Source organism: Saccopteryx bilineata, chromosome 5, assembly GCF_036850765.1.
Source record: "Saccopteryx bilineata isolate mSacBil1 chromosome 5, mSacBil1_pri_phased_curated, whole genome shotgun sequence".
Classification (NCBI taxonomy): domain Eukaryota; kingdom Metazoa; phylum Chordata; class Mammalia; order Chiroptera; family Emballonuridae; genus Saccopteryx; species Saccopteryx bilineata.
In genome coordinates this window covers 29,531,310-29,554,190 of record NC_089494.1, presented here as the reverse complement: position 1 = coordinate 29,554,190, position 22,881 = coordinate 29,531,310, and the positions used below count along the sequence as shown (strand labels likewise).

The 22,881-nt window shown below is 50.3% G+C and overlaps 1 protein-coding gene across 3 annotated transcripts in view; it reads left to right on the top strand.

Moving 5' to 3' along the window:
* NRP2 (neuropilin 2) overlaps positions 1-22,881 on the top strand; it is a 119,732-nt gene that overhangs the window by 43,081 nt on the left and 53,770 nt on the right. For all 3 annotated transcript variants that reach the window (XM_066233349.1, XM_066233352.1, XM_066233350.1), the window contains exons 5-10: positions 285-440; positions 2,072-2,241; positions 4,090-4,245; positions 17,019-17,163; positions 20,230-20,579; positions 22,457-22,601. In XM_066233349.1, the coding sequence (XP_066089446.1) occupies positions 285-440; positions 2,072-2,241; positions 4,090-4,245; positions 17,019-17,163; positions 20,230-20,579; positions 22,457-22,601 (1,122 nt within the window). The remainder of the gene's footprint in view (positions 1-284; positions 441-2,071; positions 2,242-4,089; positions 4,246-17,018; positions 17,164-20,229; positions 20,580-22,456; positions 22,602-22,881) is intronic.

Sequence of the window (22,881 nt, the reverse complement as noted above, 5' to 3'; positions counted from 1 at the left end):
GAACCTCAGTTTCTTCTTCTGTAGAGCAGGCGTTATAATCCTTTTGCAGCCCATCTGCCAAGGCTGGGAGAGCAGGAGGAGGCCAGGCCAGTGAAAGCACTCTATAATGGGCAAGAAAAATATTAGACATTGTTTCTAAAACATATCTTCGGTTGTCCTTTTATACCAAGGCATACAAAGCAATGCTCTGTCTAATGACTTGTAATTGTGGGATGGGAGAATGTATTGAAAATGGCGTTTGACATTTCCATATCTACTGACCTCTCTTTGTCCTGCATATCCAGTTGGTCCCCTGATTGGCAAGTACTGTGGGACCAAAACACCCTCTGAACTCCGTTCGTCGACTGGGATCCTCTCTCTGACCTTTCATACAGACATGGCGGTGGCCAAGGATGGCTTCTCTGCACGTTACTACCTGGTCCACCAAGAACCACTAGAGAGTGAGTTGACTGGTTGGTTGGGAACCTCTGTCCTGTCCTTCCTTCTGAGCTGCGAGGGTGTGCTGACCTCTCTGAGTCCAGGGGCCCGATGGGAAATCTACAGAATTTGCAATGGCATCTGAGTTCTGAGAATGAGAGCTGTATCCTCTTGTTAGGCAAAGATGAATAAATGTCAATCTGGGTGTTCATTTCTTTAAAAAAAAAAAAAAGTACATGTACCAAGAATTAGTTATTCCCAGGGAAAGTTAGGGACCATCGTGAGCCTCAGTTTTCTCATCCAGAGAGGTTGGTGGCATAAAGATTCCCCTTCCACCCCGTGCTGACATTTTTTTAGTCTGGGGCCATTTTTCTCCTTCTCCAAGCCTCAGTGGCCACTGTCAGAAAACAGCAATTTTAAGTCTTTATCTTTATATACTTTGACATCAACTATCTCTGGCCCTGGGTAGAGTTTCTCTAAGTAGACAGGTGCACTGGTTGGCCTCTCACTACACGCGTCCTGTAACCACAGCTTGGTGAACTTCTGTGAAGGGCCAGGTGCTGTACAGAGCACCGGAAGCACGGCTCCGCCCAGCGTCCAGGGAACTGGCCAGCTAGGCCATCAGCCTCTTGCCCTGAGTCACATCTTCATATCAGCACCTCTTGAATGACAGATGCTTCAAATGTGCTTCCAATTTCCACTTAGAAACCCAAATCATAACTTTCAAAATGAAAGGAGTACTTTAAGGTTGAGGAGAGCTGAGGCCCCCTGCCATGGTTGTAGACAGCATACCACATGCTTACCTAGAGACAGGGCAGGCCAACCTGCTGGAAAGTTGATGAATTTTATTCTGGTTTTTGTTTTTTTTTAAGAGCTCATGAATATTGATGACAAGAAAATAGTATTTCAAACTGCCCCAAGTTCTGCAAATGGAGAGGGCAATCACAATGCTAAAGAATAGGTTTGATACATAAAAAGATCTCTGGTCCTTGTCAGACACAGGCACACACAGTTATTGACCAGTGTCAGCAGTATCCATGAAATGGGCAACAATTAAACTGATGGCAGAAGGTCAGAGTAAGTGAATTCTGGGTCCATTTGCCCAGACAGGTATAGAGTGACATGTGCTTATAGAGAGGTCTCCCAAAGACAGGCATTTATTGCTTTGTGATGTCTGCCTTCTGTGCTAGAACTCATGAGACACTAGAGGGAAAGAAAAAAAGCAGCGTAAGTGCCTCCTGGGTGTTTATTAATAAAGCAGGCTTTCCACAATGGATCAGCCCACCCAAATTGCCACAAGTCTACCACACGTGTACCCGTGTTTCAGTAACGGTGCATCTGGCGTCTGTGAGCATCTGTAGCCTGCAGCACTAACAGTTCTTGTGCTTTGGGTTGTATTTTTAATTTGTATAATGATTCTTATTTACCCACAGCCTGATTTCTTTTAGGTCCAATTCTTTGTTTTAGACCCAGAGGGGTTGTCAAGCTCTATGACTTGGTGTGGTTGTTTTTTAAAATGTGAGTGTATAATTAGGTCTTTAAGATGAGAGAGTGCCTGCAAGGACTTGTCCCTAGAAGGGAAGAGTGTTTTGAGAGTCTCAGGGGCATGAGGTAGAGATATCTAACTCCGCACTTGACCATCTCGTTTCCCCAGACTTTCAGTGCAATGTCCCTCTGGGAATGGAGTCTGGCAGGATTGCTAATGAACAGATCAGCGCATCATCTACCTACTCTGACGGGAGGTGGAGACCTCAGCAGAGCCGGCTCCACGGTGATGACAATGGCTGGACACCCAACTTGGATTCCAGCAAGGAGTATCTCCAGGTACTTACTCTGATATCAGAGGCTGTGCAGGGTATGTGTGTACTGGTGGGCAAGAGGGGCGGTCCTGGGCTAGAGCGGACAGAGGGCACAAAGAAAATAAACACGGCGTACCTGGGAACTCCGTTCATCCACCCATCCAAACAGACCCGTATGCCAGACACAGATAGGCTGCCCTGAGTGCTGGGATAAAATGACAAGTAAGATGGACACACTGCCCCTGCTCTCGTGAAGATGACCGGGCCTTGAGGAAGTTGTTTGGCCAGGATGCTCTTTGGCCTATTACTGTAGACATCCAACAGTCTATGAACAGTTTCAGATTTCCAGATCTTTCTCATTCTTGGCACAGGGAGGCATCAGAAGTTCGATGGGGGTGGGAGGGTGGCGAGCACTTTCCTAAGGGCAGGCTGGTTGAGTTGCTAGCTGAGCATGGCAGCTTCGCACCGTCTTCGCTATCTGGAGGGAGCCCCGCCAGGAAGGGTTTGCACGTAGCAATCAGAGGAACACATGGGGAAAATGTCAGCGCCGGGAAGGAAGCTCTGGGCGCCCAGATGCTCTGCAGCATCTTTTCAGACTATTGTTTGCTTTCCTTCTGAATAAGACTTGCAGTCATGTTGAGTAATCCTCCCTTGCGTGACAGACTGGTCCAACTCGCATCCCCAGGGAAGAGCAAGCTTCTCATTCTACACGAGCACAGTCACTTATGACACCAGGCAGACAGCCTTGTGACCCACTGACAAGCCTGTCTTAGCTCCGATGCCACATGGTGACCTCTCCTCTGAGAAGGACATTGCAGAGCAGACAGTGGGAAAAGGAGAAGGACCACTTAGCAGCTTCCAGGGAGGTTCTCACAGCACAACCTGGAAGCCACTTGTCACTGTCTACCCTCTGCCTCTCTAAAAATTCTTCTCACCCTGCAAAGCTTCCAGAAAGTTCTCCCTTGTATCAGGCACCCCACTGATTATATACCCTTGTTCTTGGTCCTTGATCACGTACTTGCTCTTATTGCTCTCTCTCCACCTGTTTGTCGAGCACATATCCAGCACTGGGTGCTGCTTTTGAATGCTTAATAGTGCTGAGTGCATATTAAGAGCCAATAAATGCTTGCTGCATCAAATTTAACCAGTGGGTGCCGGCTAAATTCTGATCACATGGAGGTTACCATTAAGAAACACTGGCCAGCAAAGGAATGACATCCAGGAGATTCCAAATGGGTCTGGTGTTGTGCGAGGAGAGGTGCCTCCAAATATTGGCCGTACTCCTTACCAAGCAAAAGGTCAGGACTCGGTGCATAAGCCTAATTGCTTGGGCAGACTCTGCATGCCCTTTGACCCCTTCCTGACCTGAGTGACTAAATATACAATGGCGTGAGGGACATAGGGAGGGGAGATGGCCCTGAGCTGAGACTTTTGCAACTAGGTCATCATAAGTGAATTGGGTTGAACTGGACGGGAGAGTGGAGTGGATTGGATTTAGCCATTGTTCCTTGAAAACAGAATCTGCTTTTGCTATCCAATGCCAGACGTGGTTTAGTAAGACGGGGTCATATTTCTAGCTCTTTAATGATTCCTTTAAGATAAACTTAATATTGTCCATTCAGATTTGCAAAAGAAGAGAATAAAAGAAAAATAATCAAGTTACAATTTCAAAGGTGTCCCATTTAGTGTCAAATAAGTTGAGTTTAACTGTCTAGTGGAATTGTAAATTGGTCCTTAATCACCAATACATCTGAGTAAATCACAGACAGAGGTTGTGAGACAAATATTAGAATTGTATCCTTTGAAGAAGAAGCGTGAGGCTGCCTTGTGTCAGGAGCCCTGGCCCCCTCACGTCCCCACCTCTCTTCCTCAGGTGGACCTCCGCTTTCTCACCGTGCTCACAGCCATCGCAACACAGGGGGCGATTTCCAGGGAAACCCAGAACGGCTACTATGTCAAGTCCTACAAACTGGAAGTCAGCACTAATGGTGAAGACTGGATGGTGTACCGACATGGCAAAAACCACAAGGTATACCCATTTCCCCTTCTCATAGGCACACTGGGACGGTGCAGGCTGGGTGGGACAAGAGGAGCTTCATCCAGACCCCACAGGGAAGGAGGCCTTGTTCAGTGCGGCTCACACAATGAATGGGGTCGTGGGAGATGCTGGCCTGGAAAATATTCTTTCTTATGCTAAAGTGATTAGAATATACCATTGCTCCAACAGTGTGGCTGCTAGAGGGAGGGAGGGAGGGAGAGAGAGAGAGAGAGAGACAGAGAGAAGGAAAGAGAGAGCTTGCAGAGTGCTCTCTGGCTGCAAATGAAGGGGAAAATGTGTTCCCAGTCTGCATCTTCCCACACGGGATGCACTGAGCATTTATGACCTGCGTCCCTTCCGCATGCTGGGTTAACAATCACAAAACCACATGCAATGGCAGTTCAGGAGTTACCGAGGTCGGGAAATGAAAGGGCACAATTCCTGGGAGGAAACCACGATGTCCCACAGAAGAAAGAAGACGACAAATAATGAGGAGAAATCCAGTTTGTCAGGGATAGCAGCTGACTGGCAGTCGTGCTTGGCAGGAGAGCCTCACATCGGTGTCTGCGGCTCCTGGAGGGGTGTCCGTCCAGGGGGGGATCCGTCCGGGGGGGGGGTCCGTCCGGGGGGGGGTGTCCGTCCGGGGGGGGGGTGAGGACGGGCTTTTGTTGTGCATACGGATGAATGTCTGGCACTCAGATTTCTCAAGACACATGGCATTCTGGAGGGAGACGGACCTGCGCTGGTGCCGGCAATGTGCTTGTGCCCTCTGTGTCTGGGGGGCTTATTGGAAATGGTTGGTGGTCTCACCTGAGCAGGGGGAGAGCTCCATTTGTCGCTGGCTGGCTCTCAGGTCTGGAGAGAGTGCTCAGTGCTCACCCTTCTCCGAAGAAAACTGGGGACAGAGGGAAAGGCTCTCTCCTCCAGTAGGGTTCCACCTCGCCCCTGGTCTGTTGGGTTGTGAATGATCAAATTGGGACACATGTCGCCAAACCTAGAGAGGCCGAAGATCTTTTCAAAACGGAGTCCTCTCAGCCCCTGTCGCTGACCCAAGGCAGCTTGCTCTTGCTGATGCAACGGGAAACCCTGGATCCAGAAAATCCCGAGCTGTAACATTGCCACTGTTTCACTGGGGAAACGTGAGTTTTTAAAGGAGAGGATTTTCTTTTTTTCTTAATTAAAATTGCCATAGTAACATGGCACCATTCATCTGAAAATCATGGCTTCTAGAGATTACTAGGTACCGACACATACACGCACAGATATTCCCCATTTCACAGATGAAGGTTGCGGACGAAAGGCTTCCTCACCCCGCCCTGTGGAACCGGGTCTAATTTCTCACTGGCTTTGTTTGTTCCAGAAAGAGTTGTCAAATCTCACTTGGAAATGGCTAGCCTGGGTTGGTGTTGGAGGGGCTGGGAGCACTGTGGACTGAGTCTTCACCCCTCTCCCACCTCCCGATTTTCATGCCTTCTTCCTCTGTCCACCCTTTTCATAAGAAACCGGTAGAACCTAGACGCTTAGCCAGGTAGGCCAGGGCCAGCCGCTGGCTGGGGGTGAGTCCTGGGGGAGTAGGGGGAGCTTCACCTGACCGTCTCCCTGGCCAGGCTCAATGACTAAGCAGTGCTGGCCAGAGGGATACTGTAGCATAAGCTGATTTTAAAAGCACGCAGATGGACCGGGATGCTATTTAAAACACCATTTGTAGGAAATCTGCTTTTGGAAATACCTTAGCGCTGCACATTTTGACAGAACACTGTCCTCCCTGGCTGTATCCCTGGTATTCGTTCTGCAGGGAAGATATTCCTGAGAAATTGAATTCTGCTTTCTGGGCTCCTTCAGGATCATTCTTCTCAACTTTTTCACATTGGATACACCATTCTCTCTCTTTCTCTTTCTCTTTTGCCTCCTCTTCCCACCCTTGGCTAAAAATTTCCCCTCAGTAGCCAAGGGCTAATTTTGTTTTTGTTTTGCTGTTCTTGTCCGGTTCTTTAGTGAATCAGTCCTGCCCACAGAAAGGCGCTGAGGCAGAGGAATAGCCCTGTCTCTCCCCATTAGAAATTCATCCTCTTGTTACTTAAAAAGAGGCAGGAGAATGCAAAGCCTGCCAATTAGGCATTGCCCCCTCCCCCACGCTCCTCGCCCCGCTGTGGGGTGCCAGGCGGACGGGGCAGACCCGCCGGGCCCTCTCTCCAAGGATGATCTCTGCTGCTCCTCCTTCATTGGCAGACCCACCTCCCAGACGTCTGCGTTTAATGGGCAGATGCCATACTGTTCGTGAGCCTCAGCGACGCTCTCTGGGCTGTTCGGGTTGAAATAGTCGAGTGAACCATGCCAAATAGATTTGTCAAGTCTGCTGCAGTTTGATTTGATGTCACTGAGGGGAGGCGGGGTGAGGAGGGGACTTGGGGGCAGTGGAGGGAGAGGCTTCGTCTATGCCATGCGCTACCGCTGAGCCTTTCTTTGTAGCCGCTGGATGGTGGGCGCCATGCCAAGCTAACTGGTGCTGAGTAGTGGGCTTGAAAGCAAAATTCAGACAGCAGGACCTGTGAGGAAAGCATAGCCAAGACGAGGGCCGCAGCCAGCTCCGCCCCGTGTAGAGGCAGCGGGTTCGCAGACGCAAACCAGCGCACAGGGTGTGAACAGGGGACGGTGACGTTTGGGGTGGAAGTGCGGGAACTTGATTTTATTCCCTGGTCACTGTCAACACCAATGCAATGCACCAAAGACCAGGGAATTGGGGAAATTGGAGAAAAAAAACAAGATTAATGAGCGCTCCAGGTGATGGGGGATAGCCGTGCTATTTCCTTGCAAAACACTATTTACAGTTTGGACCCGGGCTGGGCAAGGACTGGGCCTACAGGGGGAATGGCTCTCTTCATGTGGCCAGAAAGCGAGGAAAACTCAGAGACTCTCTTCCAGCCTCGCCCAGCCGGGGAGCAGCTTCTCCTTAGTGTCTTTCTATCCAACAGGTACTGGTGAGGTTGCCTAGGAAAAAGGCATTACACTTTCTCTGTGGGTGTTGCAAGCATCCTCCGGGCAAAACGCAGCACAATTATTCAGGCCATATGCACAGCACATTCCCGGATCCTTATCCAATTCCACATGCCATAAACGTGGAACCCACGACTTTCCTGTAGGGCAGGCCCTCCTTCTGCGTATTTACGGCATAACCACAAGGCAGAGAGCTCGTTCGCCGGATGGAGCCCATATCCAGCCCATGTGCTCCCTTAGATTATACAAATTGCTTCCCATAGATTTCCTCAGAAACCACAAGCAGAAAACGACTGCTTTTGGTTTCCCCAGCTGTATTAATAACACCCCAAACATAGACAGAGTGTTGTAAATACAATAGTAGAAGGTTCGTGGATGTGCCTGTAATTATAGGCACAATTGCACGCGCACACCCAGGGAGAGGCGTGGAGAGAGAGGGACCGGGGAGGCATGAGGCCTTGGCCATGTTCCTGTCCACCTCTGAGATGCTGGTTCCGTGAGTCCACACTGGAGGGAAAGAGCCCGAGACTGGTGTCAGGACAGGGGGACAGAGGCCTTTGCCCTTATATGTCTAAGCAAAAGCCCTTGTCTTCAGTTCTCCCTTATTTGGTGAATGTGGGTCTCTCTCTTGCTGACACAGCTCTGGTTACCTTGCTCTTAGTCACAGTACTGCTGGGCTCTTCTGATGTAGTTTAGAAGAAATTTTGGCTGAAAGAGAAAGTCAAGGGAGTGCTAAATATATCCTGATGACCACAATGGGGACGGGAGGGTGAGGACTGGGATGAGAAAAGGTTTTGGTCCAAAGTTTTTAGAATTACCCCGTAATGAGTGGCAGAAATATACTAAGCTCATCCTATTAACGTAATGATGACCTCCAGGGGGCTCAGAGAACCCTCAGGTACCAACTTACTCACTTCCGAATGTAACGGTGTTTCAAAGACTGTGGATTGGAGCTCTCCGAGACACGTACTTTGCCCCAGCGACATGGGAACCATCGGGTCCCTGTGGAAGGCACCTGGTCACCAGGCTCTGATTTCCAGGCGGGTGTTCTCCACAAACTGATTCATGCCTTGCTTGTCATCTTGCATCCAGAGGGAGATTGGCTTCCTAGATGTTCGGTCCAGAGGTTGAGAGGTGTGGATTTTCCTGGAGAACCTCTGTTATAGCAGAGAGAGATCTGAAGGCAAGTTGCGCTCGGACAGCACGGCCTAGAGTGCCAGGCTCAGCACTGCAGAGTCTGGGCTCTGTCCTAGAATCCTGAGGAGGCAGAGTTGAAAGAACTTGTTTTGCATTTGATTTGGCCACAACCCTTGAAACCAAACACCCTAAACTTCAAAAAATCCTCTGTCCTATATTTATTTTCTAAATTAAAACGAATCATTTTGAAAGCCATTTGAGAATTTTTAAACCTCTGTAAAAACCATCAGAAGACTGAGGAGGAGAGAGGATGGTGTCAGAAAACCAAACTCCCCCCCCCCCCCAAATCAGTTGGCTCATGGTTCTAACCACACTGTACCTATTCTTAGACAATGCGCTGTGTGACCTTGGAAATTTCTCTGAACTGCTCTGGGCCCCATTGTTTCCATCTGCCCAGATGGAATGGTGTCGCAGCTCCTGTTGGCAAAGCACCTTGGGATCTGTAGATGGAAAGCTCTCTGCCCATTATAATTAATGTATTAGACCCACAAAGCTCTTCTTGAGCTGAAGCAAGTTATCAATTTAAAAAGTAACAAGGCCCCATGGGATATATATCTGCTTCTTTTAAAATCAGAGGTCTGGAAGGGACCTGATAAGTCATCCAGACCTCTCCCTGCATCTGATGGGGCCTGCACTTGCGCCACCTGATAAACGTTACCTCTCTTAGCCTCATTCTTCTCTTAGGAGCGCAACCATTCTTCCAATTAATAATTTTGAGTTTTCCAAAAATACCTTTTATTTTTTTAAACCTCCTGGAGGATGGACTGACTTCCCCTTATCCTTTTTATTGTTGTAATTGTGTTTGTTGTATATGAGATTAGGGCAATGACTCAAACCATCGGCTAGGAGTGGACATCAGCCTTCAGAAGTCATGGACGTGATTGCATCGTCTCACCAGGGTTATGTGTGTTCAGAAGAGGGCTGGTGCCCTTTCCAAACTCAAGTCTCCCCCCAGTTTACCTGCCCCCCTCCATTATAACCGAGAAGGATCCAGGGCCCTAGGTAATTAAGTTTGTCCCTTATCCGTTTGCCACGGGATGAGCTCAGACCTTTAGCCTCTCCACTTAGGGAGCTCAAGGGAAGATGTCATTATACATCAGCTCGGAAACTCTTCTCCACCAGGCTTCCCATGGCTGCCTTCACCCAGCTCCCATGGGTGCTGCATCGTCTCTGGGAGCGGAGACCAGCCTCCCTGGTGCTTGCAGTCTTGATGCTGCATTCCCCGTGCTTCCCGGGTCACCGCTGTGCACGCGGGCCAGCAGCACCGAGCAGATCAGCAGGGCAAGGGGAAGGGCGGCGTGGTGTTGCGGGAGCTGGGAGGACGTGCTCTTCCTGCCCTAACCCTGGAGTCTCTCGTGCAGCAGGGCCAGCGCCTCCTCAGGGAGACTGTGGGGTCCTTGCTCTCGCCGTGTGCTGGGAGGACGTGCTCCTGCCAGCGCCCCCTCAGGGAGACTGTGGGGTCCTTGCTCTCGCCGTGTTCCTCAGGGAGACTGTGGGGTCCTTGCTCTCGCCGTGTTCCTCAGGGAGACTGTGGGGTCCTTGCTCTCGCCGTGTTCCTTCTCCGGGTTGCTGAGACTCCTCCCGGAGGAGGAACGCAGGTGGCAGATAAGCTCAGGGACCTCACTCCCTGTACTCTTCAGTTTCTCTTCTGCCCACCTGCGAGTTAAACAATGTGACCATGTCTGTTTTAGGAAGGTTGTCGGTGTGGAGGGCCCTTCCCGCCCATTTACAATGTCTGTTTCTCCTCCACCTTCCTGGGAGCACGTCGGCCATCCCCTTCAGCCGTCACTGCTCTGATGCTCCGCGCGCCCCCACCCCGTCTCTGCTCTGGCCCCAAATCCCTGAGCGGCTCTCCCCTCCTCTCCTCCTGATGCTTTCCTGTCTCAAATCCTGAAACCCTAATCCTGTTAGCGTGCCGTGTTCCAGCGCTCGGTGTCTCCACGGGGTAACGTAATCCCGCAGTAAATCTGACGACCCCACCAGGCACACACAGATGGGGACGCGCGCCTCCCACCCCCAGGAGGAACCTACAGGCCTCCCCCACCCCGCCCCCCGTGACACGCTCCTGCTTCTCCTTCTCCTCCTTCACATCAGCAGGGCTGCCTGATGACAAAAACAGCCCTAAAGCAAAGGAGGAGGAGACAGGAGGGCATCACAGTCATCGATGGGCATGTGGTGGTTCAGGAACTTTCTTTGCTCGCCCCCCCCCTTCTTCCCCTCACCTGTATTCTCTCTCATTTAGATGAGAGAGGCACGTCTCTCTGACTCTGTGTCTGGCTAAGTTCCCACATCCACTAGAAGGAAAGCAGCTTAAAACCATTTTTTTTTATAGTCTTTAAGGAGGAGCTTTAAGAGAGAAATGTCAGGACTGTGATTTATAAAAAGGGGGGAAATGTCCATTACCTTAGCATCATTTTCCCAGAGTGTAACGCTCACCCCCTCCCACACACACACACACCACCCCTGCCTGTTTGGTGCAACAAATTAATTAAACAGGGTGGCATGCATTGATTAACAATTTATTTTTACGTGTGGATCTGATGGCTGGCTTTAGAGAAAGTGCGAGGGAGGGGCCGGAGAGGGGGGACCGGCCCGGGGCTCCGGGCGCGGGCGCGGCCATGAGGATGTGTCCTTACTGTCGTTGCTGAGAATTTTAAAGGTGCTGCTCCTGGTACCCCGGTCTCCACCCTCCGTCCTGCCACCTCTCCCCTCTGCCGCTTCGCCTTCCGCCCCCTTCGGCGTCTGTGCCAAGCAGAGTGAAAAGGGTGCAATGAAACATTTATTAGTGGAGAGAAGTATTCTTTTTTTTTTTTTTTTTTTTTTAAGAAAGAAGTGGAAGAACATTTCCTGCACAGTTCGTACCTCAGGGCCCCAACACTGTGCTTGGCTTTGAAAAATTTCTTGCTTTCTTTGCAGTCCCGGGAGCTGGCTGTGTTCAGATATTTACAGCAAACTAGAAGTAAACTGTAGGTCACACGGTAGGTAGTGAGGAGACAGGCGTGTGCGGACTGAACACCGGGGCCTGCTCCGATGCGAGGCAGTGCCCATAGTCAGTCTGCCTCATCCGCCACTGGCCCGCTCACTGACGAAGGCTCACTGAGCCGGTGATGCGTGAGCCTGCACCCCTCCCAGGATCTGATGGACGTGGAGCGAGCGTCTCCCCTGTCCTGGGCACCTGCATGCTGATGGCAGACCTTAATGGCACATCAGAAAGGCGCTTAGGCCCAGAGACCTCCAAGGCTGGCAGGCCAAAACACTCACTGTTCTCAGCAGTGCCAAAGTCACTTCGTATTCTTCAACCGGGTCTTAAGGAAGAGACAGCAGGCAGAGGTAGTGGTGACTAGAAATGGGGTGAAAAATAGACAAAGGCTGACCTCAGAAACCATCAGTGGTCCTTTCTGGCTAGATATTTTTTATATAATTTTCTTTTATTTTACATAGTGTTATAAACCAGGCCTTCTGAGTCACAGCCATGGTCAAAACATGTTGATTCTCTTTTTCTGGTTGGGGGAAGGTCTATCGATAATAACCACACTGAGATGTTGGACAGCAGCCAATTTAATTGGCCGGTACCCCTCCCCCCCCCCCCAGAGGTGCAAATCACAAAATCCACGAGGTGCTGCTGGTTTCAGATTCTGTCTTACTGAAAAAAACAAACAACAACAACAAAAAACCAACAAAAACCCCAAAGGTCTCAAGAATCAATTGGAAAGTGTTGGATTATGTTCAGAATTTAGCAAGGCATCAAATGGATTATCCATACCACTTTGTGCCCTGAATTGTTTTTTAAACCTGGTTTACAGAGCTACGTTTGAAGAAATCTTAATGTTCAATGTAGCTTTTATATCTATATAATATATCTATTTATATCTATTTCTACCCCTTAAGAAAGCTGAGGTCACCTTGAACATACTTTTGGTTTTCTTTTGGGCAGTAAGGCAACCATATTAGCATCTTTCTTTTAAAATTAGCGAAAACATATACCATCTGTGGCACCCAGCTTTTTTTTTTTTTTTTTTTTTTTTTTTGTATTTTTCTGAAGCTGGAAATGGGGAGAGATAGACAGACTCCCACATGCGCCCGACCGGGATCCACCCGGCACGCCCACCAGGGGCGACGCTCTGCCCACCAGGGGGCGATGCTCTGCCCCTCCGGGGCGTCGCTCTGTCGCGACCAGAGTCACTCTAGCGCCTGGGGCAGAGGCCAAGGAGCCATCCCCAGCGCCCGGGCCATCCTTGCTCCAATGGAGCCTTGGCTGCGGGAAGAAGGAGGGGGTGGGGGTGGAGAAGCAAATGGGCGCTTCCTTTATGTGCCCTGGCCGGGAATCGAACCCGGGTTCCCCGCACGCCAGGCCGACGCTCTACCACTGAGCCAACCGGCCAGGGCGGCACCCAGCTTTTAAAGCAAGAGGTTATCGCTTGATCATCACGTTTGCTATATGCCCGTCTGGGTGCACCTCATGCTGGCAAGCCACTGAGTTTCCTCAGCATTATGGACATCTCACTGCGAAGTTATGGCTTGAAATTTTTTGGCCTCAAGGTTACACTTGGGAGTCAGTGGCTTCAGAACTGGGACTCTCCCGATTTAACAAAGACCCGTTTGTTACTTGTGACATAGCTTCCATGCTGAACATCTGTCCTGGGTGTTGTGCAGGCGTTGGAGCCAGCAAGGAGAGCTGGTAGACTTTATAGTATCTATCTGCGAGCCTGTTACCACTCTGTTTTCCTGAAGGAGAAACCAAGGTATCTAAGGTTTATTGATTTGCCTACAGTGATTCAGTGAGTCGGCAGAGAACAGGGAATAAAACCAATTTCCTGGCGTCATTTCCCACGCACCCATCCCCTTACCTTGTAATACCTAGACTGGAAGCCAAGGATCCATCATCTCAGGGAATTTGATCAGAAAACATATGAAGGGTGATTCTGAAACCACAGAAGCATTGAGAAAATCGTAAAGATGGATAATATATGACAGCATTGACCAGCTATAAATAGGAAGATACAGGGAGAAAAATAGAGACCTTGTAAATTCATTGGGTCAGGAGAAAAAGAAAGTGCTTAATATTCCATTAAAAATGGATTTTCATAAATTGCACTTTGATGTCTTTTTGGCGAAAGACAATATATATATAGAAAGACCAAGGTGTTGTTATTTATTACTGTTTGTTATTAATAATTTGAATGGTTATTGAACCAAAACATCAACAAGGTATACTCTCCCTCTGAGTGGAGCACTCACCATGTGTTTGGGCACCATTTTAAGTGGATAAATTCCATAGCACTTGTCCACAAAAGCACTTAGGCTAGAAGGGACAGTGGGTAACTAAAACGCCCTGTTCCAAAGTGGATACTCCTTGGGTGGTGCTTGATAGAAAACTCTTGTGAAGGAAGCCTTAGAACCTGGGGGCATGAGAGGACCTTACAAATCAACTCGTACACTCCCCTGATTGAGTAGAGGAGGGCGCTGGGCCCTCACTTTTGAGCTAATGAGCCACAGAGTCTTATCTCCTGGCTCCTCGTTCGGTGCTGTTTGCATTCTTCTCCCCCCAGAGGGCCACACTCAGAGTGAAAGGTATATACGTAGTTTAATAAAATAAGATGGCATTCCTTAAGCAAAGGGTCCAAATTTGCAGAGGGCAGATATGAGCAAAAGATCAAGACCAAATAAGAAACCAAGGAGGGTTTGGGCTCGGAAACATGAAGGGTAATTGAGGTCACGTTGAAAAAAAAAAAAAAAAAGAAAGAGCCTCATTTGGTTCCAGGGGTGAGAGAAGTGGAGGAAAACGGGATGGCAGAGTGAAGTTCAAGCTGAGCAGCCAAGTTGATGGCCTAGGGCAGGTCAGCCAGGTGTGTGCCTCCCTTTCTGACTGAGGGCACTGGAGGCAGAGACCTGGAAGGGGAGGGGCTCCCTCAAAGCCTGTGACCACATGCATCCAAGGGAAAACCAACCTTCTCCCTGGACAGGGACACAACACACAGCCGCACTCATGCACAAGCCAGCCTCCCAAAGGCAGTCCAAAGATAGGCATTTCCTTCCCGTGGTGGGGGGGAAGAAAGGTCTCTTGGTATTATCTGCCAAGACTGAGAAATGAAGGGGTCAGATAAGATAAAATGGGATATTAAAAACACATAAGACGTGCTGTGTTTCTAAACAGAATCAGCGTGGTGTGTGTGCTGTGGATTGCAGCTGTCTTGAAGTTCAGATCCACTCAACACTCCAAATTACGTGTTCACATGGCCCGTCAGGCCCCCTCCCCTCCAGCTCCTTCGCATCTCCTGATGGAGGCCACACACAGTCACTGTCATCATCCTCAGGGAGCCGGCCAGTGGTGGCCCCCCGCTGCTCACAGCACCCGGCAGAAATAAGCCAAGAGTTGCACTTGCTTCTTCCTTGCCAAAACAAAACAAAAAACAAACACAAAGCCTCTGCCTCATGCTGAATTCTAGGAGAACTGATTCATCTTCCCTGAATGGGTTCAGTTCCTCTATCCCTTTCCTCAGAGCGACAGAGGGTTTTATAAACACCCAGGACGCCAAGGAATGGACCCAGTGAGGCCAGGGACCTCCCTGGCCCTGCTCCCTCCTTCCAGTCATCCCTCTCTGAGATTAGGAGACTCGGGCACCTCCCTCCACCTCTCTGCGGGTCTTCTCCCAACTGTCCAGCTCTCACCCTCTTTTCCTGAGTTTCCTTGGCCCTGCCCTTCCCTACTTTGTCTCTTCTCACCCTTCTTTAACCTCAGTCACTGTGAAAAATAAAGCAGCGAGACTGAACCTGGGAGGGATGAGTGAGGGATCAAGCGGTCCTGCCTCTGTGCTCCCTGCAATCAGCAAGGCCACGGAGGAGGAAACTGACGGCCTTAGCACCAGACTCCAGCGGGCTGGTGAAACTCTGTTCCTCCTCTTTCCTGTGTTTATCTTAAGCAAGCCACTACTCATTTGGTTGCAAAAGGTGTGATGTCTCTTAAACCTTCATCCTCACCACCAGTGGTGTGCTATATATTAGATGGCTCTAACTTTATATACCTCAGCAAGCAGGAAATATGGCAGGCTCAAGGTTAGCAAGTGGCAGAGCTCCTATTTACACTTCCGGGAGAAGAAAGGACCGCGTTGTTCATTAGTTCTGAGCTTCCTTGCGGCTCTTTGCTGTTACCCAGAACATTCTAAGTTGAGATTATAAACATACCAGGAACAGCAGCTCTACCTCCGTTCAATCCGTGCTTGGAGATCGTAAGGGCTCCTGGACTCTCAGCCACCAACATAAATACTGCAAATGTATTAAAAGAGATGAGAGTCCGCCTAGGAAACCACAGCCTAAAAGCCTAAGAACACGGCAAGGGCTTCAGATCCAGACAGACATCTCTGAGCCTGTTTCCTTATCAATAAAGTGAGAATAATCGTACTTCACATCCGGGGTATTGTAGACCTAATCCTCTTTGCAGAGTGTCTGGCTGGAAGGTATTCATATTCAAACATACCAGGTGCCCAGCCCTGTCAATGGCCAAACATTTGGCATGTTCTAGATATCAGGAGCTGAAGCATCTACCCCCCTACCCAGGAGAAGTCACTGGCTGTTGCAGAGCGGGCTGTGCGTAGAGTTAGGCTCACTTGACTGTTACAGCTATCCACAGGTATGATTTAAAAGTGATGGTAACCCGATTTAGTTGGTCTTTCCTTCCACCCTTATCCAGGAAACCGAGAGAGAAACTCACATATACTTGATCCAGCTACTAGTTTTTTATAGAGAGAGAGGGGGGAAAAAAAAGCATAAGGTCCATATGGCAGTTATTGATTCGGGCCATCTGGTAAGCTAGGACTTGCTCCGACCATGTTGGATTAGAAACTATTCTGAAAAGCCTTTCTTCCCATAAGAGATGCGTTGGTCAGATGGGGACAGGGATGGATTTCATTATAGGGCGGGGCCTACAACGAGAGGAAGCCAGCTCAGGACTCCGAGGGGACCGTCTGCAACCCTGACCCTACCACAAAGACCAGAAAGAACCGAGAACATGTTGACTGACACAGGGGCACTAGGGGTAGATGGTGCCCCCCAGCCTTTCACCCATTCATGATGCAGAGGCCTCTGAGTAACCAACAAAAACAATTATGAAGTATTTTATAATTATTCAATATCACTATACGCCTGCAACATGAGGAAAGGGGAAAGTCAAGTTCAAGCTAGTGAGTGAGGTCCGCTAGCCCTAAAAGATGACATTTCCACTCCATTTTAAAAGAATATTCTACTTTCTTCCCCCTCTTTCTCTCAGCATTTGAAGTGTTTTTCCTTTTCAAGACGTCTTCCTCTGCTTGCTCTCAGCCCAGAGGCAAAATTTTTTCTTTGCCTCTAAAAGTTTTTGTGAAGACCATTTATTGTTTTCAAGTTACAACTCTGTGAGAAATTAAGTTTTTTTTTTCATGGTGCTTCTAAAAAATCCCCAAACAACAAACACACTGATTATTTTTAAACTTGAGGGAAATAAAATTCAACAGAACTTTCCCACTCCCTTCAAAGACTGCCCGGGTGGCCAGACTACAAATGGGGATTTTATTAATGTGGTTTCACGTCTTATGTTACAGGTGTTCCAAGCCAACAACGACGCAACGGAGGTGGTTCTGAACAAGCTGCACACGCCGCTGCTGACCAGGTTCGTCAGGGTCCGCCCTCAGACCTGGCACTCGGGCATTGCCCTCCGGCTGGAGCTCTTCGGCTGCCGGGTCACAGGTGAGGTGGGGCTCCGGTGAGCACGGGGAGCTGACTGCACCCTGGGCTCTGCTCTCTGCTTCAGCCCTCGGCCAATAGCACGATTGCACCGTGTGACCTTTCGAGGAGGATTGGCTCAAGAACTCAAATCCTGGCAGGATCCCTCCCTCCTTCCCTCCTTCCCTCCTTCTTCCTTCCTTCCTCCTTCCTTCCTTCCTTCCTTCCTTCCTTCCTTCCTTCCTTCCTTCCTTCCTTCCTTCCTTTCTTCCTTCCTTTCTTCCTTTCTTCCTTCCTTCTTTCCTTCCTTCCTCCCTCCCTCCCTCCCTTACTCCCTCCTTCCTTCTTTCCTTCCTTCTTTCCTTTCCTTTTCCTCCCTCCCTTCCCCCCTCCCTCCCTCCCTCCCTCCCTCCTTCCTTCCTTCCTCCCTCCCTCCCTCCTTCCTTCCTTCCTTCCTTCCTTATATATTTATTAAATGTCTACTGTTTGTACTAGCTAACATTTATTGAATGCTAATTATATACCAGGTTCCATTCTAAGCACATAAGGTATGTTATCTTCTATAATCATCATAAGGACTCTATGAGGTAGATGTTATTAAATTCTCTCCACTTTTCAGATGAGGAAACCAAGACTAAGAGTCTTAGGTCTCCCAGCCGCTAAAGTGGTAGAAGCAGGGTTTGAAACTAGGCAGTTTGAATTCAGAGCCCCGCTCTCAAATAACACTTTCCCCTGCCTCTGCTGGGGGTCAAGGGCTATGCAAGGCATTTTGGATACAGTGATGAGCACGACAAAGCCAGCTTTGTGGGGATACCCAGACAAGTTAGGAAGATATAGTAATAAATAAACAAACCCACAAATAAAGGTAAAGCCAAAACTATGATAAAGAACATTGTGGGGGACTTGACCCCGTCTTGGAGGTCAGGGAGGAAGAGGACTTCCTTGGGGGAGTGGTGACGGAGCTGAAGGCAGAGGGCACACAGGCCTTACATGGTAGAGACTGGCGGGAAGGTCCACCACGGAGAGGTCACAGCTTGCTCACTGGCACAGGCGCAAGAAGGACCAAAAGAGAAAGTGAGCGGGTGGGCATGGCATATGAGCTGAGACCCAGTTCATTGGTCTGGAAGGGCCTTCAGTGTACATCTGCCCATGCCCTCACCTCATCATTGCAGCTCTGAGGGAGTGCTCCCTGGGGGGACCCTGCTTTAGGCTTCACGTGCCTTCTTTGCACACCATCTCACCCAGTGTCTCTAACAGCCCTGTGAGGTGAGTGGGGCAGGAAACCAAGGCTCAAAGAGCATAAACAGCTTGCCCAAAGTCACCCCGCCGGGAGGTGGCAGAGCCAGGAACAGAACCCACATTCTCAGCACAAATTCTCCGCGCTTGTCACTTTCGCACAAAGATTCTGCTTTCCTCTTACAGGAGTGGTTCGCCCTAACCCCACCGAGGGGACTGTTTCCTGTCCCTTTCACATTGCTGTCTGGTCAGCACAGTTTAATTAGTAAGGACTCAGTTCGAACTCATTTTCTGGAAAATTGAAGAGAGATGTGAGGAATTGGGAGCACCTGGAGGACGTGTAATTCAGTTTAGGAGTATCTAATGCGCACTGACGGTAGAGCCTGCCTTCTCCACTCGCTCATCTGCTCCACAAATACTTCCTGAAGCCCCGCTGTGAGCCAGGCCCCGTGCTGGGAGCTGGGGCTGGGAAGCGAGCAAGGCAGATGGGGGCTCTGACATCATGGAACTTTCAGGCTAGTGGGCAAGGTAGATAATTAACAAAGACAAGCACTGGGTAATTATAAACTAAGGTGTGTCTGGAGAAAAAGAGCAGGCTGCTCTGAGAAGGAGTGGCGGAAGGGACTAGGTGACTACTGATTGAAAATGTGGGGACAGCCTTTCTGAAGGTGTGACACTTACACCTGGGAGATGATGTAGGTTAGTCTGGAGAGGACTGAGGGAAGAGCATGTGGGCGGAAGGAACAGCATGTGGTAAGGAAGGCAGTCAGAAGCTGCCGTAGCACCTGAGGAAGTGGAGTTCTGACCCCAGAAAGGTTTTTTTGTTTTGTTTTTGGGGTTTTTTTGTGTGTGTGTGACAGAGACAGACAGAGAGAGGAACAGATAGGGACAGACAGATAGGAAAAGAGAGAGATGAGAAGCATCAGTTCTTCGTTGCGGCTCCTTCGTTGTTCATTGATTGCTTTCTCATATGTGCCTTGACCGGGGAACTACAGCAGACCGAGTGACCCCTTGTTCAAGCCAGCGACCTTGGGTCCAAGCTGGTGAGCCTTGCTCAAACCAGATGAGCCCGCGCTCAAGCAAGCAACCTCGGAATCTTGAACCTGGGTCCTCTGCATCCCAGTTTGATGCTCTATCCATACTCCACCGCCCGGTCAGGCCCCAGAAAAGTTTTCATCCAGTGGAAAAACAAATCAACCTGCTTGGCCTTTGGTGGCGCTGTGGATAGAGTATCAACCAGGAACGTTGAGGTCGCCGGTTCAAAACCCTGGGCTTGCCCAGTCAAGGCACATACAAGCAAGCAATGAACAACTCAAGTGAAGCAACTATGAGTTGATACTTCTTGTAAACCCCTCCCCCCATAAAAATCAATAAATAAAATCTTTATAAAAGAAAAGCAATCACCCAGGAAACAATGCTCACCACCCCGGGGGGGGGGGGGGTCACTGGGGACGGGTGTCACCAACAAAGAAATGACAGTCCTTGGCTAACAGCATTTAGATGCTTAGAAATGGCAGGCCCTGGGCTGTAGGGTTCCTTGCAACAACACCCAAGAGATAAATTTAGCTATTGGTCCTCCTTTAGACCTGGGGAAACTGAGGCACAGAGCAGTGGCATCCAAGGTCATACAGCTAGGGAGGGGCAAAGCACACGTGAACGCAGGTGGCCGGGTTCCCAGTCTCAGCTCTTCCCCACAGCACTGTTCTACCTGCAGTGCAAAGACACGAGTGCTGGCTCACGGGGCTTGGTACCAGCTTGGGTTTGTTTTGCACAGCTTCCCCACTAAGGGGGGGGTGGTCCCTGGTTAGCATGGTGTCAGCTCTGACCTCTGGTCTCTTCCTCCCCTCTCCGCAGACGCCCCCTGCTCCAACATGCTGGGGATGCTCTCCGGCCTCATCCCCGACGCCCAGATCTCCGCCTCCTCCACCCGGGAGTACCTCTGGAGCCCCAGCGCCGCGCGCCTGGTCAGCAGCCGCTCGGGCTGGTTCCCTCGGATCCCGCAGGCCCAGCCAGGGGAGGAGTGGCTGCAGGTGGACCTGGCAGCACCCAAGACGGTGAAAGGCGTCATCATCCAAGGGGCCCGGGGCGGAGACAGCATCACTGCGGTGGAGGCCAGGGCGTTCGTGCGCAAGTTTAAGGTCTCGTACAGCCTGAACGGCAAGGACTGGGACTACATCCAGGACCCCAGGACCCAGCAGCCGAAGGTAGGTCACTCCTGGACGACTCGGTTACTTTACCCTGAACAGCGAATTTAATTTAGTCGCGGGTACTAGTTTCCCATCTATACAGTCACCGCCAAACCCCTGTAATCCAGTAAAACAAATATTAAGAGACTACTTTGTGCCAGGCACGGTGCTAAATGCCTTATTTTAATCCTTACAACGTTTTTAGACGGCAGACCCTTTTGTCACCCCCTCCTTAGAGATGACAGGCTGGGGCTTGATGTCGTGCCCAGGGCCACATAGTGAACCCGGCAGTAGTTCCACGAATCGGACCCCATAAGTCTGACACCAGAACCCACATGCTGTTCTGTCAAGTCCGGCGCCTTTGCGCTCTCTCTCAGATACAGTTTCCTTCGAATTGGCCCGACATCCAAAGGAGATGTGGTTTTTGGAGGCTGAGCCGTAGAAACGAGGGATTGACTTCCAAAAACAACTGTGTTTTTCTGAATGTTGCTGCCCTCCTTTGTAGTTTCCTTCGTCTTGACTCTTAGATCTTTCCCGCCTCTCCTCCGGAGGCTGGGAAGAGGCTCATGAAACGCCCCGCAGGCCTGAGGAGCAGGCCAGCGTGGTGCGCCCCCCTCGGCCGTCAGAGGAGGCGTCCGCCTCTGCAGGGCACGCAGGAGCCCCTGGACGGAGACCGGATATCACGTCTCTTCTGCAGGTTACTTTCCCAGTTAGCCAGGCTTTTCAACCCTCATTCCTAAGTCACCCTGCATTTTCTTCAGAAGAGCGGGGCCCCTAACAAGGAAAGGGGTATCACATGTCTCTGTTTAGCCCCTTCACTGAGCAAATGTTTTCATTCTTAATGCCGAGGCAAGGCCTGGGTTGGAGGTTTCACAGTGCTGATGCAAACGCCCAGCTCACAGTTCCAGAGGTTTGGAAAGGCTCAGGGCCTGGTGACCAGAAGCTTTAGTGGATGGAGCAGAAAGTTGGACCACAGGTTTCCTCAGGGAGAGCTAATCTGGGCTCTTCTTAACTGTTGTGGAGACCTGGGTCATGAGATGGTGTTAGCCGGGTCAGAGCCTGCCCTGCCTGTGACGGCACCCCCCTTTTGGAACTGTGGACCCACAGCATCCTGCAAAGTGGGGTGGTATTGGGTCATTCCTGGATGCCAACCAGCCACAGCCCCTGGCTGTCCCCACGCTGACAGTGCCCTAAATCAGTGGCTCCGGTGGCTCGGAGCCCCCACCTGACTTCCACCAGGATGGCCCACTGTCGTCAGTTTTATGTATTGGGGTTCTAGGTTAGTCTACTTTTGATAGAACTGCCTCCGTAAGTGGAGGTTTGGGGGACACAGTCTATCAATGTGTGACCAGATGGTGTTGTTGTTAGTTGACAGAAGAGGTTGGTCACTTTCCCTTCAGCTTTTCCATGAACTTGGACCTATCAGTCAGCAGAGACTTTCTAAATGTAGACTTTCAAGCATTAGAAAAAGAACTAGATTAGAACATCTTTTTCTAACAAACTGAGAACTTCGGAACGGGCAAGGCAGCCTGAACTCCCTTTCCCTCCCTTCTCTCTGCCTAAGTCCACCTGAGGACTTACTCAGAGCCCAGTTCTCTTCTGGGCCCTCGGTTTCAGTTCCAGGGCAGAAGACAGGACCTGGCAATGGCTACTTGTATCTGCTCCCTGTTTTCCATTATCCGGGTCTCTAGCCACCTTCCAAATGAATAAGAACCTTGGCCTGAGAACGGGCTCCCAGGGATCGTAATGTCTTGCAGCCATGAGTCAACTATGATGTGGCTGCCTTCAGGTTGGAATGCCAAGTGTGGGAGGGAGAGGGGGGAGGAGGGGGGAGGGGGGGTGTTGGAGGAGGGCATCCCCCATAAGGAGGGCTGAGCGGCCTGTCTTCCCTGCAGCTGTTTGAAGGCAACATGCACTATGATACCCCCGACATCCGAAGGTTCGACCCTGTCCCTGCGCAGTACGTGCGGGTGTACCCCGAGAGGTGGTCGCCGGCCGGAATTGGGATGCGGTTGGAGGTGCTTGGCTGTGACTGGACAGGTAAGGCCCTGGCTTCCCGGGATTCTCTGGGAGGAGGTCAGATCATGACGTGGATGGAGGCAGAGGGGACACCAGCCCCAGGTGAAGCCCTATCAGTCCAAAACCCTGCAGACTCTGCCCACCCTAGACCCTGCCATGTCCTCCTACTTCAGACCACGGGCACTGCAGCCTCTGATCTTGGGACAATTTCTCAAGGGAGGTACTTGTCATTTTTAAAGGACCGTTTTAGCTCTCCAGCCTGAGTGTCTCAAAAACAAATCATAACCACCCACGACCCACC